Source organism: Halichoerus grypus, chromosome 7 (genome assembly GCF_964656455.1).
Source record: "Halichoerus grypus chromosome 7, mHalGry1.hap1.1, whole genome shotgun sequence".
In the NCBI taxonomy this organism is placed as follows: domain Eukaryota; kingdom Metazoa; phylum Chordata; class Mammalia; order Carnivora; family Phocidae; genus Halichoerus; species Halichoerus grypus.
Genome location: NC_135718.1, coordinates 62,957,259 through 62,980,450, shown reverse-complemented (window position 1 = coordinate 62,980,450; position 23,192 = coordinate 62,957,259). Strand labels below are relative to the sequence as shown.

The following is a 23,192-nucleotide window of genomic DNA, read 5'->3' as shown; positions in this document are numbered from 1 at the left end:
TAAGTGTTAAAGGCTACTTAATGCTGCAAGTTAAATATATCTATTAATATATATGATATATATGACTATTATGCATATTAAATGTGTTTAATTAATAAAAATACAATTATTTTGCAAATTCCTTAGCCAAATGATTAAACAACTGGCAAATTTCCTTAGGAAAGAATGAGCTGAAAGGTGTAGAGCATGTTATCTTCACCAAATGAAAAGGTGATTTGCTAGATCCTTTAAAATACAGTGAAAAAATCTCTCACCGTCTTAATGAGATCATCTGCTCCATTGGCTTGTTCACTTGATATCAGAGTTTGATTGAAGTTTTCTTTGCTGCTGGTATTTTGTGACATTCCTTCAGAATGGCTACTGCAGTACTAAGAATTTTGTAAAAAAGCAATATGTTAAAAAAAACCCCACAATATGTAGAATTTAAAATGGCTTCAATTATCTAAGAGATTTTGAGTAGATATGTGGATTTACACAATATGCATAAATATTTCCAAAATTCAGAGTATAGTCTTAAGATAGAAAACCACTTTTCAATTAATATGAGAAGTCAACTATACATGTTTTATTTTCCCACAAGTCTATGAGGATGTAGATGCTCCAAGTTCATTGTACAGAGCTGTAGAATTTGTTAAGTTTTTATTTTAATTTCAGTTAGTACACATACACTATTATATTAGCTTCAGGTTTACAATACAGTGATTCAACAATTCCATACATCACCTGGTGGTCATCATAACAAGTCACTCCTTAATCCCCATCACCGTTTCCCCCCACTCCCCCACCCACCTCCACTCTGGTGACCATCAGTTTGTTCTCTATAATTTATTTCTTGGTTTATCTCTTTTTTTTCCTTTGATCATTTGTTTTCTTTCTTAAATTCCATGAGTGAAATCATAAGGTATTTGTCTTTCTTTGAATGACTTATTTCACTTAGCATTGTACTCTCTAGCTCCATCCATGTCCTTGAAAATGAATAGACTTCATTCTTTTTTATGACTGATTAATATTCCAATATATACACCACATCTTCTTTATCCATTCGTCTGTCAGTGGACACTTGGGCTGCTTCCATATCTTGGCTATTGTAAATAATGCTGCTATAAACATAGGAGTGTATGTATCCCTTTGAATTAGTGTTTTTTTGTTCTTTGGGTAAATACCCAGTAGTGCCATTGCTGGATCATAGGGTAGTTCAATTTTTAACTTTCTGAGGAAACTCCATACTGTTTTCCAGAGTGGCTGTACCAGTTTGCATTCCCATCAACATTGCACAGGGGTTCCTTTCTCTCCACATCCTTGCCAACACCTGTTGTTTCTTGTGTTGTTGATTTTAGCCATTCTGATAGGTGTGAGGTGATATCTCACTGTAGTTTGGATTTGTATTCCCCTGATGGTGAGTGATGATGAGCATCTTTTCATGGATCTGTTGGCTATCTGGATGTCTTCTTTGGAGAAATGTCTATTCAATGTCTTCTGCCCATTTCTTCTTCCACATTATAGTACATCATTATAATTGTTCTATTTTACTGTTAGTTATTGTTAATCTCTTGCTGTGCTTGATTTATAAATTAAACTTTACCATAAGTATGTATGTACAGGAAAAAACAGTATATATTGACTTTGGTACTATCCACATTTTTAGGCATCCACTGGGGAATCTTAGAACTTATCCCTCATGGAAAAGAGGGGACTACTCTATTCCTTTAGCTGAGAATTAAGAAATATGGGTATGTCATTCACTTTCTTTATGCTATCCAATGCATTTTATTTATTTTAGATAGCACGTGTGAGCGGGGTGGGGTGGGGGAGGTGCAGAGGGAGAGGGAGAGAGAGAATCCTAAGCAGACTTCAGCAGGCTCAGCATGGAGCCTGACATGGGGCTTGATCTCAAGACCCTCAGATCATGACCTGAGCCAAAATCAACAGTCGATCACTTAACCGACTGAGCCACCCAGGCACCCCTATCAAATGTATTTTAAAGCAGTTACCTAAATGTGCAGTCACTGAATTCCTCTCAACCTTCATAGTTAGCACTTAATGACTGCATCTGGACTATACCCTGAGGCTTTGCCTTCAATGATTGACCACAGACTATAATGAATAAGACATTTAGGTCTGGTGATAAAATATATGCCATTTAGGATTCCTTCTTAAAATGCTAATGAAATTTTCCTTTCATTTTTCTGCCCATTTTTTAAATTGGAATATTTATTTTTTGGGTATTGAATTTTCTAAGTTCTTTATATATTTTGGATACTAACCCTTTATCAGATATGTCATTTGCAAATATCTTCTCTTATTCCATAGATTGCCTTTTAGTTTGTTGATTGTTTCCTTCACTGTGCAGAGCTTTTTATTTTGATGTAGTCCCAAGAGTTTATTTATTTATTTATTTTTTAAAGATTTTATTTATTTATTTGACAGAGAGAGCACAAGCAGGGGGAGCAGCCAAGGGAGAGGGAGAAGCAGGACCCTGGTATCATGACCTGACTGCTTAACTGACTGAGCCACCCAGGTGCCCCTATTTTTGTTTTTGTTTCCCTTGCCTCAGGAGACATATCTAGAAAAAGTTGCTATGGCTGATGTCAAAGAATTTAGTGTCTGTGTTCTGCTGTAGGATTTAATGGTTTCAGGTCTCATATTTAGGTCTTTAATCCATTTTGAATTTGTTTTTGTGTATGATGTAAGAAAGTAGTCCAGTTTCCTTCTTCTGTAGGTTGCTGTCCAGTTTTCCCAACACCATTTATTGAAGAGACTGTTTTTTCCCATTGGATATTCTTTCCTGCTTTGTTGAAGATTAACTGATGATATAATTATGGGTTTATTCCGGGGTTTTCTATTCTGTTCTATTGATCTATGTATCCCGTTTTGTTCCAGTACCATACTGCTTCTAATTACTACAGCTCTGTAATATAACATGAAGTCTGGAATTGTAATGCCTCCAGCTTTGCTTTTCTTTTTCAAGGTTGCTTAGAGCTATTCAGAGTCTTTGGTTCCATGCAAATTTTAGGATTGTTTGTTCTGGTTCTGTGAAAATTGCTATTGGTATTTGAAAGCTGTACCATTGATGGAGTGATAGTTGGGGATTCTCTCTTGAACCCTGGACCAGTTGTAGAACAAATAAATAATGGCAGCATTAAAACATGTATGATCCTGGTCAAAACATCTATTCTAAGAGTTTATTTCTTGTCCAGAAGGCTCTTTATCTAAAATACCATTTGCTTAAGTAGGTAATACAATCATCTTCAATCTTGCCTGTTAAGCACTGAAACAACCAAAAAAATTAACATGTTCCTCTATCAAAATACACATTTTAGTGTCAGTTTAGAGGTCAAGTTAGGTTTCTGGAAAATTTGACAAAGACCCAAACTAAATGTTTTTCCCTTTTTATTCCTTCATTTTGCATGTAAATTTCTACAAGTGAACTGTGCATGATTTTTATCCAGATGCTGGGAATCTGAGGTAGAGAAAAAATATGTAAAAGAGAAAAAGAGCAGCACTTGAAAATATAAGTGTAGCTAATGATTATTTCACAAGCTGTTTTTTAAAAAAAAAAAAGTTGAAGATTTTTTTAAACACCTGCAGGGCTAACATACTTTTGAAACACACACATCACTACCATCACTACCACCACCACCGCATATCCACGGTAATATATTTGGGTTTAAAGAGAAACTAATTTTTAAAAAAATGCTAATGTTGTAAGAAGTGTATTTTTCTTAATTACTCTGGATACTGCATCGATCATTCTATAAGCTACTTGAAAAAGTAAAAAGAAAGTCTGTCTAAGAAGCTATTTTTTTTCCTACTCCCCATCAAAACAACTAGTGTTATAGGTGAAATGACAAGAATACTTAGGAAAAATGGCCATGTGCCATATCTCTAAGGGCAAAAATCCAGCTGTTTGCACACTTTTTTTTCTGTACAGCTAAGAGTCCAAGAAAAGATAATGAAGATAAAAAATTAAATCTTTGAACCAAGCAACAAATCCTCATTGCAGAGTGGCTTTTTGAGAATCAAATAGGCAAGAGGGAATAATTTTGACCACTTTATTCTGTAGGCATGAAAGAGACTATTTATTAAAAGTGGTGACCTTGATATGTTTTTTTTAAACATCCTTAACACCAAAAATCCATAGACATCTGATTATTAAAAAAAAAAAAAAAAGTCATCTGCCCTGCAGTGGCAAATAGCTTTGTAGTCCATATTATGATATTGCAACCTGAGTCCCATTCCATTCTTGTAATTCTACTTGTTACAAATTGATGAGATTTTCCTTCAAGGGGTAGCTGCATTAGGACTCCAAAGAACAACTGGTTTGATTCCTACAACCTAACCTGACTTGTATTATTTTTATGGTGATATTGTTTCCATTTAGCATTGTATAGGTGAGTTCATGTAGATGATCTGGGTACCAACAAGCCACTTTTTCATGGGCTGTGTCTTAAAAACTCTTATTAGCTTCAAGAATATTCCTTTGGGTCAAACCAGACCCTAATACCATCAATACCAGAAAGTTTCCATTGCTTTAATTGTGCCACTTCATAAATAGACCTAAGAGTTACAGTCATAACTGTTGTCATAATCATCTTGTTTCCAGTCATGTAGACCTAGCCAGATGCAGAAATGAAGGTACAGAACTGATCACCTAGGAGGAATGTCTTTATGAGGTAGGTCAGGATGTTTTCCTAATGCCAAGACATAGGTTAGAACATTCAGGATGTAGAATAAATTGAAAATGTTAAAGGAAATTAAATTACTCTCCTGTCATGAAAAAAAATCAGATGATTTTGATGAGAACTCCTCTAAAACATAGAACACATAACTGAGAAAGGCAGTATGGTTTAACAGAGTAGGGGTTAAGACCTAGGTGCTAAGCCCCAGAACTGTTATTGATTAGCTGTGTGGCCTTGAGAAAATTACTTAACCTTTCTGAGTCTCAGGGTCCTCTTCTATAAAACAAAAATATATATACCATGCCTAACTTATAGAGTTGCTGAGTTCATAAAGGAGAAAATGTATTTGGAAATACTTTGAAAGGAAAAGTGGCTATTATCATAACCAAATTTTTTTAAATGAATGGACTAAGAGACTTGCTGTACCTCCCTTTATTCTGCCATTTCTCGTTTCTTTAAATGCAATTCCAATACTGTTCTGTCTCCCTTTCTCTTACTTTTTTCTGCTTCCATCCTCTGCCCACCCTGCCCAATTCAATCTTTGGGCATTCATTTTAATTCTTAGTGTCAAAATGAGTCAAATCCTTTACTACAAAGGTCCAATTTCTTTTGTAGTATGAAAATTAGAGAGGTACTGCCTGGGGCTCAAAAATCTTTTTTTATTAAAAAGAGAGCTTTTGGTTGCATGCTATTTGTTGTAATGGAATTTGACCTGTATATCAATTAATTGTGCAATGCATTTATATTATAAAAGCATTTGAGGAAATGAATTGTTATTGTGGATGATAGTCATGTTATAGAATTGGATGTGAAGGAAAGAAATGATTCAAATCACCAGAGCTTATTTCCATACCCCTGAAAGTAGTAAGTAGTAAGGAAATTGAAACAGTCCCCTAACTCCTTATGGTACAGTTTTTAAAAACCATGATAACTTGAACCAGCCAATCTAGTGTTACAAAAAATATTTTGCTACAGTCATAGAGATAGCCTATGACTTTAATATTTTTTAAATAGGGGACTTAAAGCAGAGAAATGTTTTCTTCATGCCTATTTTACTGGTATGTGCTTGTGGAATTCTTCAAAAATAGTCCACACACCTAAATTCCACCGTGTGTGCCTAAAATTTGGAGCAAGCATTTTCCAGATAAGGTTTGAGTATCTGAAACACACATCAGAGGCTTAACTTTACTATAAAATGACCAACAGCAGCAAAGAAATCTGCACAGGGGCAAATTCTTATCTTGAGTAATGCATTGTATCAATGAAAGTACTATAATAATATTATATCGTAACTATCGCTTATCTGTAACATAGTGCCATAGCCTGACCCCAGAAGATGTGACGTTCAGGCTGGAATCTGCTGGAGTCTGCCCTCTCCAAGGTTGTACAGGAACAGTAATAGCAATAGGTCGTGAATCTAGTCCAGATCCTGATACCTAAAGTTGCCCATGTAAGAAGCAACTCACTTAAAATTTAGTAGCTCTTTCTCTGTATATGGATGAGGGACTCTCATTGGAAACCATTGTTTATTTTTTAAGTCAGTGTGATCCTAATACATATAGCCCACCTTTCCCAGTGGTGGGTCTCATACTCCTCTCCTTTACCCTTCATGTCTGGCTCCAGAGTAGAATTCCTATTTCACTAAGACAGCTCATGGGGGTCTCAAAAAGGAATCTTTTATAATCTGTAAGGCCTGTATTTTAAGACAGACTGTTTCAAATATCTGCTCCAAGTCTGATTGCATTTTACATAGCAGAGTCTAGACAATGGGGTTTCTTTTTAGTTTTTGCCACTTTTAAAAATGTCATTTTATAGGATGCTAGATTATTGAGCCCTGCCCATTCTTAGGACAATATAGAAACTCATTGAATTTGCAAAGTTAACCAAATTTTTACACACAACCATCCCCTACCCCATGTAAATGCTAGCATATTGGGGGCCAGGGGGGCTTAGGAACATCTTTAACGTAAGTTGTTAATTAATTATGTAATCTTAAATCTTAAACAAATGTAACATCTTTATTGGTTTTGAGAGATGATGAATTCACTTTCTTTTGCTAATGGCCTCTTACTTATTCAATTCTTGATAACTCCAATTCCTTTGAGAAGTGCATTTCTGAAATAAATTGGATTATGGTATGAAAGTAGTTTACTGATGAATATTCCACTTTCCTACTTTCCAAAGGGACATACCTGGGTCTCATCGTGCATTTCAAGAAGCCATAATGATGGAACAATGCTAATCAGATATAAAAATATGGCTGGTGAAAACCTGTAAAAGAGAGGAAAAAAGATAGTTCAGTTTTTACAAAAAGATTTTTTTTTAAAGAAAGAAAAACAAATACACATACCCTGATCACATCAAGTCAAACCTTTTTATCTCAAATGTTTATTTCAATGGGGAAAAAAGCATTATGTGATTTCTGCCATATGGATTATAGAGAAATAAAGTAACTGCAAAAGGCACTAGCAGCTGTCATTCTCACTGAATTTCTAATCCAATTAATAGAAGTTAATTTTAATATGGTTTAATGGGACACTGCCAACTAGTTTCAGGCACAAAACTGGATATTTTGTATTTAATATGTTTTACAACAAGCAAATACAGCAATAGTAAATCTTCTTGGATTTTTCAACATTGCGATTTCAGGAAGATTGGCTACACTTTTTAATATTAGGATTCTGAAAGCTCAAATAGTAACATCCTGCTAGAACACAAAAATCGGATGATGATGAATGGGAATGAGCAAAATCAACTGACTTTGCGTATATCTGCTAAACCTAGTAAAAATAAAAATGCAAACAAACAACAACAGATGAAGTGCTTGGTATTGTTTTAAAAAGCTATCTATATTCATTATTTTCTGGCTCAAAATTCAGAGGGCTGTCCAAAGAGTGGGCTTGTATAGTCAAACATATTCAGGTTCAAATACCAGTTTTGCCAGTGACTCTGTCTACTTCCCAGTCCACAAAATGGAGACAGTCACTGTATTAGTCAGCTTGGACTGCCGTACCAATGTACCAGAGACTGGGTAGCTTAAACAACAGAAATTTATTTTCTCACAGCTCTGGAGGTGGGAAGTTTGGTGAGGTCTCCCCTCCTGGCTTACAGACAGCCACCTTCTTGCTGTGTCCTCACATGGCCTTTCCTCGGGGCATGCACGTCACAAGCAGAGAGAGACAGAGATCTCTCTCTTCTCCTCTTAAAAGTCTACCAATCTTATTGGATTAAGATCTCACCCTTATGACCTCATTTACTCTTAATAACTTCCTGGAAGCTCTGTCTCAAAAGATTCATACTAGGGGTTAGAGTTGCAACATAAGAATTTTTGGGAAACACAATTCCGTCCATAGTGGTCACATTTATCTCACAGAGGTCTTTACTATATTTTCTGTAAAGCAGTGCCTGGCAGAGGTGAGTATTCCATAATAGATAACTACTAACTACTATCAGTATTTTTATAGGACATTATACAATGAAAATATGCCCTTAGAAATTTGAAATAAGATAAAAATAATATACTTTCCAAATTTATTTCTTAAAATTGCACTTCATTTTAGATTGGACTATTGCTTTATAGGCCACCTCAAAGAAAAAATTGTAAGTTAATATAATTTTATTAAAATACTTTTAGTATATGCATGTGATGGTTTAAAATGACCTGAAAAATAGAAATGTTAATTGCTCAACAAATAGAATTATTTGAGATGAAATGGTATTAAAACCATATTATTATAATCCAGGAGAGAAAAGTGAGCAAACCTAAATGGAAGAGAACATCTAGAATGGACTTTTCCAAGGCTGTTAACCCTTTCACTAATATTGCCTTTCAGCTTCTGGAAAGAAGGAAGAAAGGACAAAAGAAAGTGAGGTCTTTTTTAAAAATCAATATTTAATAGAGACACTCCTCCACCTTTGATTTCCTGCAAAAAAACAATTTTGAAACAAAAGGTTATGGGTCATGATATTATTGAAATCTGAGGTGGAAGATGGCTGGGTGACAAAGAGCAACATAGCAAAAGCCCCCATGTTGAACATACTCTGAAAAAGAAAAGGGAAAATTAATTCCTTGACCTTACATATCAAGGGAAACACCAGGAGAGAGTATTTCCTTTGTGAGATTGAGAAAGGAAATGAATTCCAGTTGCAAGGACATTTGGAATATGTAAATGTTTGTTCGGCTATGTCAAATGTTGACTGGATTGCAATTTTGTTGACTCCCTTGGAATTAATTTTGGGATTGACTCCCCTAAAAATACCATTACAAGAATATCTAGAGAAACCATGGACTGAACATATAAAAACTCTTGAAAGAGGTTAAACATGAAACAAAAAACAACTCTTAACATCTTCTATGCATAAGACTTATTTCTATAATTGGAAAAAAAATACTACCCTATTTCAAGGTATTTCCTCTAAATAGAAATCTGGTTATGTAAAACAAAACAAAACAAAACACTAAAAAACAAAACAAGAACAAACTTCAAGATCCAAGATATTCTACGTTACCTGCTACAGAACATCTAAATTCCATAATCTGACATTAAAGCCTCCATATTCTAGTCTTTCCACTTCCCGTTTCTCTTCCTGCGCTACATCCTCAAAATAAAACAAAAGGTTTTTTACAAAGTTCCCCTCACTTCAATCTGTCTTCATAGTCTTTTTTGACATAAATGAGAAGGGGGTAGAAAGAAGCAATCACACTGAGAGCCCAGGAATTTATCATATTCAACTCAGTCCGTAGCCTTTCTCCCCATATGTCCCACCCTCTTAACCAACCCTACACCTGAGAGGATTTGCTGGAATTTTAGGAGGCTTCCAGGTAGAGTTACTGGTGGTGACATGGATAGCACGTCAAAGTGATCAATAGCAAATCACCATCAGAAGCTTCCTCTTCTCCTTCCTCTCTCTCTAACTCCCCTGTAGCTGGCCGTGGTAGTTGTACAGCTGAAATTAAACAAAAAACCTTATGGAGAAAATAGAAGTCTCTCTTATCTAGGGAAGTATTAAAATGTGTCTAAATATATTTTATTTTGGATATGAGGAATACACTTCAGCCACATATAGCGTATGTTTTGTTTGACCGTGGGTCCTTCTTAAGAACAAAGTGCTCCATGCTCTGTCAGCTTGATTAATCTGAGAAGAGAGGTTCTGAAATGACTTTAGAGGAAATGTCCCTCCAAATCATGACTGCCTGCTTTGGAATGCTCTCCTCTTGCCTCTCTACCCATCAACATCTTACCTGTATTTCAGAGGCATAGCAGGAATTAATCTTAGCTTATATTTCTCTTGTGACCCAACACATTCTCCACTATTTCATGGTTATGTGTATATAAGCCTTAGCTTTCCTAATATAGGCTCCTTGAAGGCAGATTCTGTCTTATATATATTTATATCCCTTCCTTCTTTCTTCTCATTCATCTTTCCCTCTTCTCAGTGACATCAGGTGTCTTACTAAGTCTTTAATAAATGCTTATTAAGAAAATGCTTAGGGGCGCCTGGATGGCTCAGTCGTTAAGCGTCTGCCTTTGGCTCAGGTCACGAACCCAGGGTCCTGGGATCGAGCCCTACGTTGGGCTCCCTGCTCAGTGGGGAGCCTGCTTCTCCCTCTCCCACTCCCCCTGCTTGTGTTCCCTCTCTCGCTGTGTCTCTCTCTGTCAAATAAACAAATAAAATCTAAAAAAAAAAAAAATAAGAAAATGCTTAAATCCTTGAGTGCCTGAATTTATGAATAAAATGGAGGAAATGGAGCGTACTGGCATCTACAAGGACTTTTTTATTCCCATGTCAGGAGATCCCGGAGCAAGTATGCTCCTAGAGTTGTGGCCGTGAAGAATTACTACATAAACCTAGGAGACCCAGATTTGAATCATCTGTTCCAAGGTACATCTTCCGAGGTAGTGGAAATTTGCTACCTTTCCTGTGACTCAATGTCCTCATCTATAAAATGGAGATAAAATATCCAGCGCATAGGATGGTTGCAAGGATGAGAGGAGACAGTGTGTGTCATGGGCCTAATAGTGTATAGCTCAGCACATGTGTGTTGCTACCTTACCTGGGCTCAGCTCTGCAAGTAAACACACAGCTACACATTCAGTACCTACACTTAAAGAGGACCCAGAGGATACCAGGTCAGAAGGCTGTTTCTTCAACTAACTCACAATCAATCCTATTTTCAAACTATAATTCCCCAAACTGAACCTATTTAAGACATCTTGAATCAAAGGAAATTGCACTGCTGAGGACGTCATTATCCCCAACTCCACATTTGATGTGAAGGCAATTCCTGTCATAGAGCCATGGTCTGCCCATGATGGCCTACAAAATGCCGCATGCTCAGGGCCCTGCCTACCTCTTGGGCTTTGTTGCTTGCCATTTTTCCTCACTGTGGTCCCATAACATTGTTTTTCATTCAGTTCTGGAGAAAACCTACATGCCTTCCTAACTCAGGCCTTCATACATGTATTTCTGTCCCCTGAAATATTTGTTTACTCCCACTCTTCACCTGATTATTTTCTTCTCATAGTTCATGTTGGGTATATGAGACCCCATGGAAGAACTTTCCTTGTCCCTCCAGTCTAAATTAGATGTCCTTGTTATACCTGTCTTATAGCACTCTTCACTTTTATCCTATAGATCTTCAAAATTTATAATTATATATGGGCATATGTGTGTGTGTTCACTGTCACTTAACTGTCTCCCAGCAACTGTAAGTAGTATGAGCACAAAAGTTGTGTGTTCATCATTATACCCTCAGCGCCTCCCACAGTACCTGGCACAAGATGGGTTCCCCACAAATATTTGTTGATTTGATAAGGCCCTGGTTGATTTAAAGTTTCTGTTTTCTTGACACTGTTGCTGGTTGGACTAGAAACCTCTTCTTGAAATATCACCATAAATTGATTCTTATCAGAGGTTTTACTGAGGGAAACTAATTATTCTGTTCTTATATGAATTTAATATTGTTTTGCTACTATGAAAGATTTAATATTCCAAGGTGACATTCTAGCCATTACTTATTATCTTGAGGGTTTGCCATATTCTAGATCATGCATTGTCAGTGCAATTCAGTTTTGGAACCAAGGAGAATCTGAACTCTAAAAATTAAAAACGGCCTGATCCTATCTTTTTCTATGTAATTAATCAAATTGTGTGCCTTTCCTTAGGAGCTACCAAATAATTTTACTCCAATCTTTACGTCTCAGTGGCATCAAAAGTAAGTCAATGCCAAGTACTTTGTACAAAGTCTAATACCATAGAGGGGGCTAGCCAACCCAGAAATAACTTAAATCAGGTTTCTGGATACTTGTTTATGAAAATAAGATATACTATTTATTAATAAGCTAACAAAAAGTGATAAACTTATGGTAAATTCATAAGACATGTCCAAGTGGGAAATTTTTATAAAATGTGTAATACCCTATTACTAATCAGCTCTCTGGCCTTAGAGATTCAAATATACTATGATACCAATTACCACTATCCTGTCAGAATACAAAGGTGCCCAACATTAATACTTTAATGACAAATTATTTTACTTAGTTTTTTTTTTTTTTTAATTAAAACCTTCTGAAAGATATTCTTTCTCTCCACAGAAGTTTGGTGTTTTTGTTTTGTTATTTATTTATTTATAAATTTTTTTAAAGACTGTATTTATTTATTTGACAGAGAGAGAGAGCGCACACACACGTAGGCAGAGGGGCAGGCAGAGGGGCACGGAGAAGCAGGCTCCCCACTGAGCAGGGAGCCTGATCATGACCTGAGCCAAAGGCAGCTGCTTAACCAACTGAGCCACCCAGGAGCCCCCTTGTTTTGTTTTTTAAACCACAGACTTTATCCAACCCACTGGTTCTCTCTAAAGTACATGGCAGGAGCAATGTTTTATAGGATTTTTTTCTCTATTTGTTTATGTACTCAGTTACCTGCTAGACACTACCCTGAGCTCTTAACGAGCTAGCCTCATTTTTTTGTTTCATCCAAAAATAAAATATTATTTATCATACAAAGTTGTCATTTCAACAAATTACAGTGTTTTTCACAAAATGATGATGTCATGACATTTAGCAGTTTAGCCCTACAAGGGATCTTATTTACTTTGGCTCACCATTAGTCTAAAGTTAGGGTTCCATTTTCTTTTTTCTAAAAAATGACAGTTATCATTTTCTTATTGAGAAAGTAAGCTTCGTTCCTTTTAGAAACCTATTACAATATAAATAAGCAAATAGAAAAATTAACCATAATATCCCCACTACCCTGTTTGGCTTTTCTCTTTGCAAACAGTGAGGATTCTAGTCTTCTAATCATATGCATAGATCTGAAAATAGATAACATTTAAGTGAAGCAAAACTAATGTTCCAAGATTACTTTGGTGTGGATCACCATTTTATTTGTACTTCATTCCTCAGTATTTCCTATGCTAGAAAGGCAGATTGGAGTTGTAAGGATACTAGACCAAAGTTTCACAGTCTCACATTAAACTGCCTTGAGTATCCTCAATAAAATTTCCAGAGCACTTTATAATAATAGTCCTATTTTCATGGAAATCAAGAAACTAGGTCAAGATACCCTTTCATAGCCCCCAGACAGTGTCTTACAGTTTAAGGATTGTCTAGATGTCCTCCTTTCACAAGACTGCTTTCTATAAGTGGGCCTCAACATCCGCGATTTCCATCTGGGCGGCTCAGCAACGGCTTAGTGTCAGTCCACGGCAGCAAGAATGGCCAGCATGACAGCCTCCACACACACCTGAAGATGCTCTTGTAGAACACAGAACTCCAGACACCTGGGAAGGCACAAATCCAACCCCAGATACCACCCATTTGTCTTCGTAAGCAGACACCCTCCCAGTCACGACCTTCCCAGAGCCTTTGCTTGTGCCTGCCCATTAGGGAGGGGAGGAGGCCACAACCAACTGGACATAAGCTCATGAGAACTCCCCCCGAAAGGAAAATTGAATAAGGGGTGAGCACGTTTTAATGGGTGCCCAAATCAGATGATTGGTTTGTCTTGTCCGTGATCTTCTGGGAGAGCAGGTGAAGTACAAGATCACAGGAGACCAGGAGGAATTTCATATGGGCTGGGAATGCCCATTCTTTATGCTTTGAAAGCCCTTAACAAATGCCCACATTTAGGTTTTGCCAAGACAATACTTCTGAAGGTGAATAGTAGGGCTCTTCATTGTAATTTTCATTGTTTGTTATTGCCAGTTGTTTTTCTAATAAAGTCATATTCCCAAATTATGATATAAACTGGCAGCAAAATTAGTTCTAGATACTTCACTTAAAATTTTCCGAAAGGATATCTAAAGCAAGAACAAGTTTTATTAAATTTGAAGTTGCTCACATTCAAAACTCAGCAGTATGCTTTAGTATGACTAAACAAGTTATAGGAACAAAATATGCATCAATTTTAGGATCTATGTACTATTTTTCTCACATAATTTCTGAGTCAAAGAAAATCATGACATCTTCTTAAATGAATTGGTTCTAACTAAAACCCTAAGTACTGCCATCATGTTATTCCCTCAACCTGAAAAACCCTTCTCTCTTCTCTGCACTCTTGTAAAATTCCCAGCTACTACAAAGGCCAATACATAAATCACTTACCTGAGAAGTTTTCCTTGTCTAACATGCCTACCGTAATGATTGTATCTTTATTCTGCAGACATTCTGCAGTCTTGGACTTAATTTGTGGAAAATTATTTGATTCTCAGGGTGTTGTTTTTTCCTATTCTCATATAACTGCATGTATTTTATATTCCTTCAAGAACATCATTATAGCACTTAGTACAATAAATGATTGTTTAATGATTAAGTGAACTTTAGTGCTAATGACTACAGGAATTTTAATGGTCTCTGAGAGGATAAAATGCATGACGGATGTTATTTATGTAATGCTGTAACTCATTTCGTTCTATAAAAGACGGTGGTATTTCTGTTCTGTAGAAGAGATTGTTTCTTCACTTTAGGACCAAAAATAAAGGCGCTCGAGGATTTTCCCCCTCTTCTGTTTTGTTTTACATCCTGTTTTGGCTTTCCAAGCATGTCTGCTTATGCAAGAGTGTCTCTGAGCCATGTCCATGTGTAGTCTGGACTTTCCTACATTCCATTCTAAGCAAAATCACCCCAGGGCCCACTTTCAGGTCACCCCAATTTTGAACAAGATACTTTGACCCTTTCCCCACTATAGGGAATCCTTGATCCTAAAAATCTATGTAGTTGTATCTTCCACAGACAAAACCCAATCTGCTTATTGAATACAGAGCACAAGAAATCAGCTGATGGAGTTCAGTGCTGGGATGGGGATGCCTCTGAGGTTTCGCTTCCTCCTGTGCAGGTAGAAGCAAGAATAGTACCTCCAGGGCTCTAGTGAGGACTGAATAAGGTAATGCGGGCAATGTACCTTCCTGGCTCAATAAATGTGAGCGCTCACGGGATGTTAGGAATTGTTTTTGTGATTTAGTATAACTAGTTGTTGCCTTAGACAAGTGATAGAGCCTTGCTGGGCAGCAGTGGCCTCATCATAAAATGGTAATAGAGAGAAAAACTATCTCCTAGCGTCGTCATGAGGATCGCTGACATAATGGATGTAAAGCAGGCTTGGAGCGTTGTCAGCACCCAGTAACTGATAACTGTTTCCACCCCCATTGTCACCATCATCATCACCTTCATCATCATGCTCATCACTACTATTAACGGGCTGTCAGAAAATGGCACAGCCAATTTATTAGGAGGCTATTCGAGGCAGATTAAAACAAGTGTGTGAGACAGGAGGCTCAATCAGGGACATAAGAAAGCAAAGGAATACTGAAGGACCTGACCAGGGCTGGCAGCAACGCTGATGGTAGAGAGGACTATTTTCCCCTAAGGAATCCTAATTTTTATTCTAATAAGCAGACAACATTATGTCAGTTGTACACCCGCTGTCTTTTTGAAATCAGTCGGACGAACTGAAGATAAAATACAACACCCTTCCCTAAACGACTACCCTAGGTTTGTATTCAGAGAAAAGAAACCAAATCAGTCCCCACCCTGGCATTTTATATTAACAATTTGTATGTGCTTAATATTACTTCAGTGTGACTTTCAAGTTCAACTTTTGATACCTGCATATAAAAACCCCTATTTTATTTAAAAACTAAACAGTGGTTTTCTTTAACAAAATAACTAATATCCCCTAGTACTAACTCTCCTGACACCAGTACTCCAGAGAAACTTCTGGAGTAATGAGGGACATGCACCTGGGGAGAAGAAACCTTGAGGGAAAGGTGAATTTTCCATTGTTGGAAAAGAAGTTAAACTCTTCAGATTTGTCCTGATGCTGTATGCAAATAATGGCACTGCATGAGAAGGAGAAATGCATGAAATTCAGAAGGAAGGATATATTTATACTGGCTCATGGGAGCTGCCCACACCAATGTGCACTTTGTTTTTCTCCCTGTCGAGTACAAGAAGTTACAAAATATTAGAACCTTAATTTTTAGTTCTAAATGTCTCCGTTGAACATACTCTTGGAAAAAGCATGGACATCACTTAATGGTTCAGTTTCCTGGGGGTCCCATTCTAAATACAGACATAATTATTGCTTTGATCCCAAGTCCATTGTGAAATAAAAGAAGAAAATACGACCTTTTCTTAGGAGTGAAGCACAGTACTAATTCAAGTTAAGATAAGACTCTTCTTAAACCATGACTCAGATAACTAAAAACAAAGTCATTTACTAATAACATTCAATGTGTGCTTCCAAAAAAGATGCAAACCTCAGTCATCCTTGTGCGTTGAGTTCAAGGCTCAGGATATAAAACACATACACACAAACAAAATGTGAAGACAATGAATATTATAAAACTCTGGATACACACTGCAGACAGGGCTGACAAATCCAATGCACAGTGGAAAGTGTTCCTAGAATAACTTAAAAGCTAAACAGAGATTTCAAGAAATCTGGATAACAAGTGTGAACAATGAGAGAAATAGTCTATCTGCTGGGAGAATTTCCATTGCCCAAGCTGGTCATATGGAAATCATAGGGTCTCCTTCTAAATCCCTCCATTTCATCCTCCTGACATCCAAAAAGATAAGCAGGAGAAGAGCGCTTTTATTTCCCAACTTTCTCACTGGCATTTTCATAAACAATTTTGATGAAGGAAGATACATATTGTCAAACACTACAGAATGACAAAGATTCTCCTACACTACCCAAGACTTGTTCAAGGTTAGGCTTCATACAGTTTCTATCAAGTCTAGGTTTCCACTTCTGCTATTGTACTTTCTAAATACAATTGAGTATTCAAAACAGATTTCATTGAGTTGTGGTTTTTTTTGGGGGGGGTGGGTTTGTTGTTGTTATTGTTATTTTTTTTTTACAAAATTAGTTTGAATTTGAAATCAGTTTAGGATAGAATCTCTTCTGATTCCTAATTTGTCTTTCCTGTTTTTAGTTGGGAGCCACCCAGACATTGCCTAACACATGGTGTTTCAAATGAGATATGGTAACAATATAAAACTTAGAAGGAATTTTTCACTTGGAGCAAGGACATGGGGAAGAGTAGAGACCAGGAAGAAGAGGAAAGAAAGGCAGTTTTATCTGTCTTCTAGGGGGTATGTCAGAAATGTCCCAGGGCACACTTGGCCCTTCTCTCTCTCTTTTTTCATTGCCCTGGCTCTTCCCACACTGACTCCTTCTCCTCTCTAAATAGATTCAGCTCAGATGTCCCCTCCCCGGCGAGGCCTCTCGGACCACCCAGTGGAGTCTTCTCCCTGCTCCTTCATCCATCTGTAACTGCTACCTCCGAGTCCTCCAGAGTTCAGATCACTCATTTGTTACTTTTTAGCTCACTTGTTTCTTACTGACTTCTTTATTTGCTGAGTCCCTGGATTAAAATGGGAGTTCCTTCAGGGCGGGATTTTACCTGTTTTATTCACCTCCATATTCTTTTTTTTTTTTTTTTTTTTAAGATTTTATTTATTTGACAGAGAGAGACACAGCGAGAGAAGGAACACAAGCAGGGGCAGAGGCAGAGGGAGAAGCAGGCTTCCCGCGGAGCAGGGAGCCCAATGCGGGGCTCGATCCCAGGACCCTGGGATCATGACCTGAGCTGAAGGCAGACGCTTAACGACTGAGCCACCCAGGCGCCCCTATTTACCTCCATATTCTTGACACTCAAACAGTGTCTAATACCTATTAGCTGTTCCACATACGTTTGTTGAATGAAGACTGATAAGACTGTGTGCTTCCTCTAGAGATATCTGCTCAAGGTTTCCTACACTCACCTCCCTCAGGATGTCCTTTAACTACACAGCCTTTGCACTCCTGTCTCTTACCCATTTCTCCTGCTCCAGCTCAAATGCCATGATGGCCCTTCTCCCTACCCAACCCACCCCCGTACACGTCATCACATCCTTTCTCCTCTAAACTGTTGGACTCTTGATACCCCTGCTACTTCAATTGACAGCTCATAGCTCTGTGCCTCAGTTTCCTCATCTAAAAATGGGGGAAAACAGAGAAACAGAAAATCATTGCAGCTGCTGTCAGGAGCACATGGAATAATCTGTGTAGGACACTTGGAAGAGCCTGGGCATCAACAAATGCTAAATATTCATAATTATTCCCATATATTCGAACACTTAATCAGAATGCTACCTTTCATTTTAAAATCTCAAATACGTTTGTTTTCTGTTTCTTCTGCCTGTTCACACAGCGTCTAGCATAGTATCACATGTACTTATTGGGTAATTCAACAAATAAACATTTGATTAAGCTCAATAAAGGAAAAAGGAAAGAGATATAATGAAGAAAGGTGACCAAGTAAGTGAGGTATTTTATTAGCTCAATTATATTTACCTTATATTCTTGAAATTCTGATGAGGAAAGCTCAGTGCTTAAAATTCAGTACTTTCGCCAATAAATTCAACTTAGATCTCTATTTATTCTCAGATACCACCTGCTTTCAAGTGAACAGTCTTCAAACTTGTCACAATTTTGGTCATTTTTCTAACCCCTGAGGACTATTTTATCAGTATTGGCAAATAAGCAACAGAAACACTGTCTTGTGTTTGACTTTACCTAAATGGTAATTCATAGATCTATTGGATTGTTACCTGGACAAAAGGAAATAAAATCAAGAAACAATAAAGCAAGTGATACTCATCTCCATCTTATAAGAGTGTAAGTGAAATGTGCATGTGAAATTAATAAATACCAGGTAAAAAGGAGCCAATTCCACCAGCACACATTCATTGGGCTTAACAAGGCATCTGTCCTTGGCTTACCCTCTCTGTCCTATAGGATTCCAACAAATTAAACTTCTCCAACTGCATTTTATTAGTGGTGATGTAATGTTGCTGTCGCTGGACGGCTGAGCTCAGCAGCACTAGTTCTATGTTTCCTTTCCAAAGGATAGCTAAAGAAACATTCTTTTGACAAGTGTAATATGTTTGCTATGTTTCAGGAAATTTTTTTCACATTTTCCTCTATAGGTCAATGTATCATTCCAATGTATCATTCCACTGATTTATGTAGGGCCAGGTGCAAATGTTGGTAAAAAGCACAATGTTCAAAGTAGACCAGACTAGTCTAAAGGAGGCTCATGGATCTGATGTTCCGGAAAAGAAATTTTCACCTCCTGTGTGTTCGGAGTTTGATCTACCATTCAGGCAGTATTTCATTGGTTGATTGATTTAAAGTATGGGAAGGTTTCACCTTCTTCTTCTTCTTCTTAACTTGTAAATGGATAATGTATTCAACTGATACAAAGGATAATTCTTAGACAAGTCCTTTAAAAAATTAGCCCATAACATACATAATTCTTTAACTTTATTCTCCTGACAACATATCACAGAGATCCTTTGAGGTCAATAGCTAAACTCTAGCGCATTATTTTTAATACCAACAAAATATATACAATATGGGTATATTATAATTTTTCAATCAGTCTATTGATGGATAATCAGATTGTTTTAGCTTTATTTTTTACTTACAAGATGGAAATTAATATTTTTGTATGTATGCCTTTACATATGACCACCTTGGGTTCTATAGTTTCCAAAATATAAGACCAATGGATCAAAAGATATATAATATATAGATCTGCATATAGCTCTATATATTGACATTCCTAGAGAGACGTCTAGATACGGTCATAATATTTACTTAGCTTTTTATTTCATCAGTCTTGATTTCCTGATGGAAACTTTTTTTTTTTTTTTAAAGATTTTTATTTATTTATTTGACAGAGAGAGACACAGCGAGAGCAGGAACACAAGCAGGGAGAGTGGGAGAGGGAGAAGCAGGCTTCCCGCTGAGCAGGGAGCCAGATGCGGGGCTCGATCCCAGGACCCTGAGATCATGACCTGAGCCGAAGGCAGACGCTTAACGACTGAGCCACCCAGGCGCCCCTGGAAACTTTTTTTTAACACTCAAAAATAACAAAAAATCTTGCCTTGTCTTACTCAGAAAACTTCAACCCAGAAATGAAATATGTCCCAAATCAAATACTTTTTAATTTTTACCATGTTATATCAGGGATAATTTTCTATATTTTTTCAGCATCCCATCTTCTGACTTTTTTTCCCCTCAAACTTATGACAAAATAGTGTGTGAGTTTTGTCCACCACAAAAATGACCACATTTGCAGGCTCAGTAGAACAAAGCATTTAGTAATATCAGTAGAACAAAGCTTCATTAATCAACTTTCTATTTAGATCATTTACAAAGACTCATTTGCTCCTGAAATTTTACAAGCCAAATCCACTATTTTCTTTGCTTATTTTCAAATATTAGTCTAGATATTGAGCCAGCACATTTTTTTCAATAAATGCTAAAATATACAGTACACATCATGGCCTGTTCTGAAATAAAGGTGAGAAATTTTTTTCTACTTTTTGATTCTGAGCCAATGGTTTATTGGCCAGTCCCTCAAGTAAAGTTGTTGGACTTGTATAGACAGAAAATGTGTCCAGTTGACACATAATATTTTTTAATAAGAAGAAAAAAAGAGAAAAAATCCTGGGATCTAAAAAAAATTCCTTTTTAATTCATCAACCATGAAATATATTATTTCATTTAATTTATAACAACCTATAAGTATTTATAGATGAGGAAACCGAGGGTCAGAGAGGTTAAGTAACTTGCTCAATGCCTCAGAGCAAATAAGTATTGCTCCATTGCTCCATTTTCCTTCTGATTTTGAGACCACACTCTATACACGAATACATCCCCAGTACCCTATTTAACATTGATCACGCATTTTTGCCCCAATCTTTTATCCTCTCATAGTTGTAAATTACATACCAGTTAGAACCAGCTACGAATGATGGTATAGACATGAAGGTAAAGTTTCAACTGGCTACAATATTTCTACATAACTGGAGGGGAATTTTGACTTAACATGAATGAAGGCCTCTGGTCTACTCTTGGAACATGAGGGAGGATATTTTGGGGCCCAGTGGGTTGGTCCCCCTTTTAAGGTTGACCTTTCTCCCAGAAGCTGTGCTGGTTGGTGACAGGACTACCTTCCATGGAGCACTTTTCAGCCTCAGACCTCATGCTCCTGTTACTGAAGATATTTTCTACCCTAGCATCTTAAAGCTATTCCGTAAAAATGAAATAAATCTCATACGACCTGCTGGATGAACATTTTTCTCCCCTTCTGTTTCTTTAACCCTAAGGCTTATTGGGGAAGCTAATGCCATTTTTCTTTGAGGTTTTTAAAAGGCACATTGGAAAGTACTTCAAATCTTTACTGCTTAATAAGCTGATCATAGGGTGGGGGAGGAGCTATAATAGTCCCATCCTTATTGTATTACATTAGGATTCTACCTGAATATTTTTTTCACTGATAATTCTAGTAATTTTTCAACAATGGAAAATTTAAGCAAGATTCACATCATCTTAAGAGACACAACAACACATTCTCACCCTTGGACTGTCATGAGATACACAGCCTTTTGCAGTTTAGTATGTAAAACTGTAGAGAGGGGTTTTTTTCCCCCTTAACATGGTGGCTTACTATAATGCCATTGTGTATGTAATTCTTTGACTTGACTAATGGTGTTTCTTCTAGCGTTAGGTATTTTTAAAAGTATTGACATATATGAAAATATTGCCTTACTTTTTTTTTTTTTAACTAATGTATAGCATACATTTTACTGGATTTTTATATGAGCATAGTTTTACTGTTTTTAAAAATTAATACAGGAAGAGGCCTAGCTTGGAGAAGTTTGGATGAAAATCTACTGGGAGTGGAGGGATGGAGGTGGAAACTCTTTGTAAATGGCAAGAGAATCTTTTTCTCAACTCTTCTATTGTCACTCAAGTCTTCAGGGAGGAAATAAAATATCACACAGAACCTGTAGTTCTTGCAGGTTGAGGTTAAGTTTGAACCCTCCTTGCTGGTCCCTACACCAGCGTGGCAACCCTTCTTTGACAAGATGAACTTCCATTAACCAAGCTCCGAAGGAACCAACCTGGGGCACCTGAAGCTGGTGCCATATGTCAGGGCGCCAGGCTGAAGGGAGCGGGGCGGCACAGAAGTGCTTCGAGGGGCTTCTCGTCCTGGGAGACTGTTCTATGCACACAAGCTCTTACAGAAGTCGCTTGTACCCAGAGAAACGCATCCCCACACCTGCATGCACAGAATAACGAGTGCACACCCACACAACCCCAAGTTCAGAAAGCAGGGCACATGGACATCCCCTTGGCCCCATGACTCCCCTGCTCTGGAGCACCTTCTGCAGAGCAGGCAAGCGCTTCCCTTCTTTATTCAAATCTTCCAAGTTGCTGGGACTGGGTGACAGTGGGCAGCGACTGAGCCTTCCCTGTGTTGCCCTGGGACAGGCAGGACCCTAAGGCACTCCGGCGTGTCCCAGAGATGCGCAAGCATCTCGCGCTTCTTGGAAGCTCCGGGCGAGGACAAAGAGGGTCCGGATCCGAGTAAAGAATGGGCGGACTGCGGGGGAGATGAGCTCTTGGGCTGCTGGCGAGTGCCATAGGGAACAGTGCCCAGGGACTCCGCGCGCCCTCCCTTTCCCGGGGTGCGCTCACCATTTGTAGCCTCTCCCGCGCTTGAACTTGAGGGTGAGCCCAGTCTCCAGAAAAAGCAAGAGGTTGAGCAGCGCTAGCAGCCAGTACCGCGGCTCCTTCTTCACCTCGGTCACTCGCCAGACCCCAATCAGAGAGTGCAGCACGAACAGCAGCCGGGTGGCCAGGGCGTTGAGCAGGACCAGTCCCTCCATGCCGGCCCGCGCGCTCTGCCCGCCGCCCCCCGCCCCCCGCGCCCCGCCTGCGCCCCGCGGGCCCCCTCGGGAGCCCCGGAGCCCGCCCGTGGGCGGGAACGTGACAGCTCGAGACCCGCTGCTGCTGCCGTCCCTCCTCAGCCTCCCGAGCCCGGGAGAACAGGAGACAGCGGCTCGCCCCTCCCCCAGACTTCCTGACAACTCTCCCAGAGGCGAGAATCTAAACCCAGCCTGTCTAGACTGCTGGGCTTTCCAGGGAGTCTGGGGCTGCGCCTCCGGG

The 23,192-nt window shown here is 38.2% G+C and overlaps 1 protein-coding gene across 1 annotated transcript in view; it reads right to left on the bottom strand.

Annotated features, from left to right (window-relative positions):
- The window catches only part of TMEM26 (transmembrane protein 26), a 46,287-nt gene extending 23,360 nt beyond the window's left edge, over positions 1 to 22,927 (bottom strand). The window contains exons 1-3 of the mRNA XM_036083978.2: positions 22,722 to 22,927; positions 6,872 to 6,950; positions 255 to 368 (exon numbers count right to left, since the gene is read on the bottom strand). Of these exons, the coding sequence (XP_035939871.1) occupies positions 255 to 368; positions 6,872 to 6,950; positions 22,722 to 22,912 (384 nt within the window). The 5' untranslated portion in view covers positions 22,913 to 22,927. The remainder of the gene's footprint in view (positions 1 to 254; positions 369 to 6,871; positions 6,951 to 22,721) is intronic.
- Positions 22,928 to 23,192: the final 265 nt, after the last annotated feature.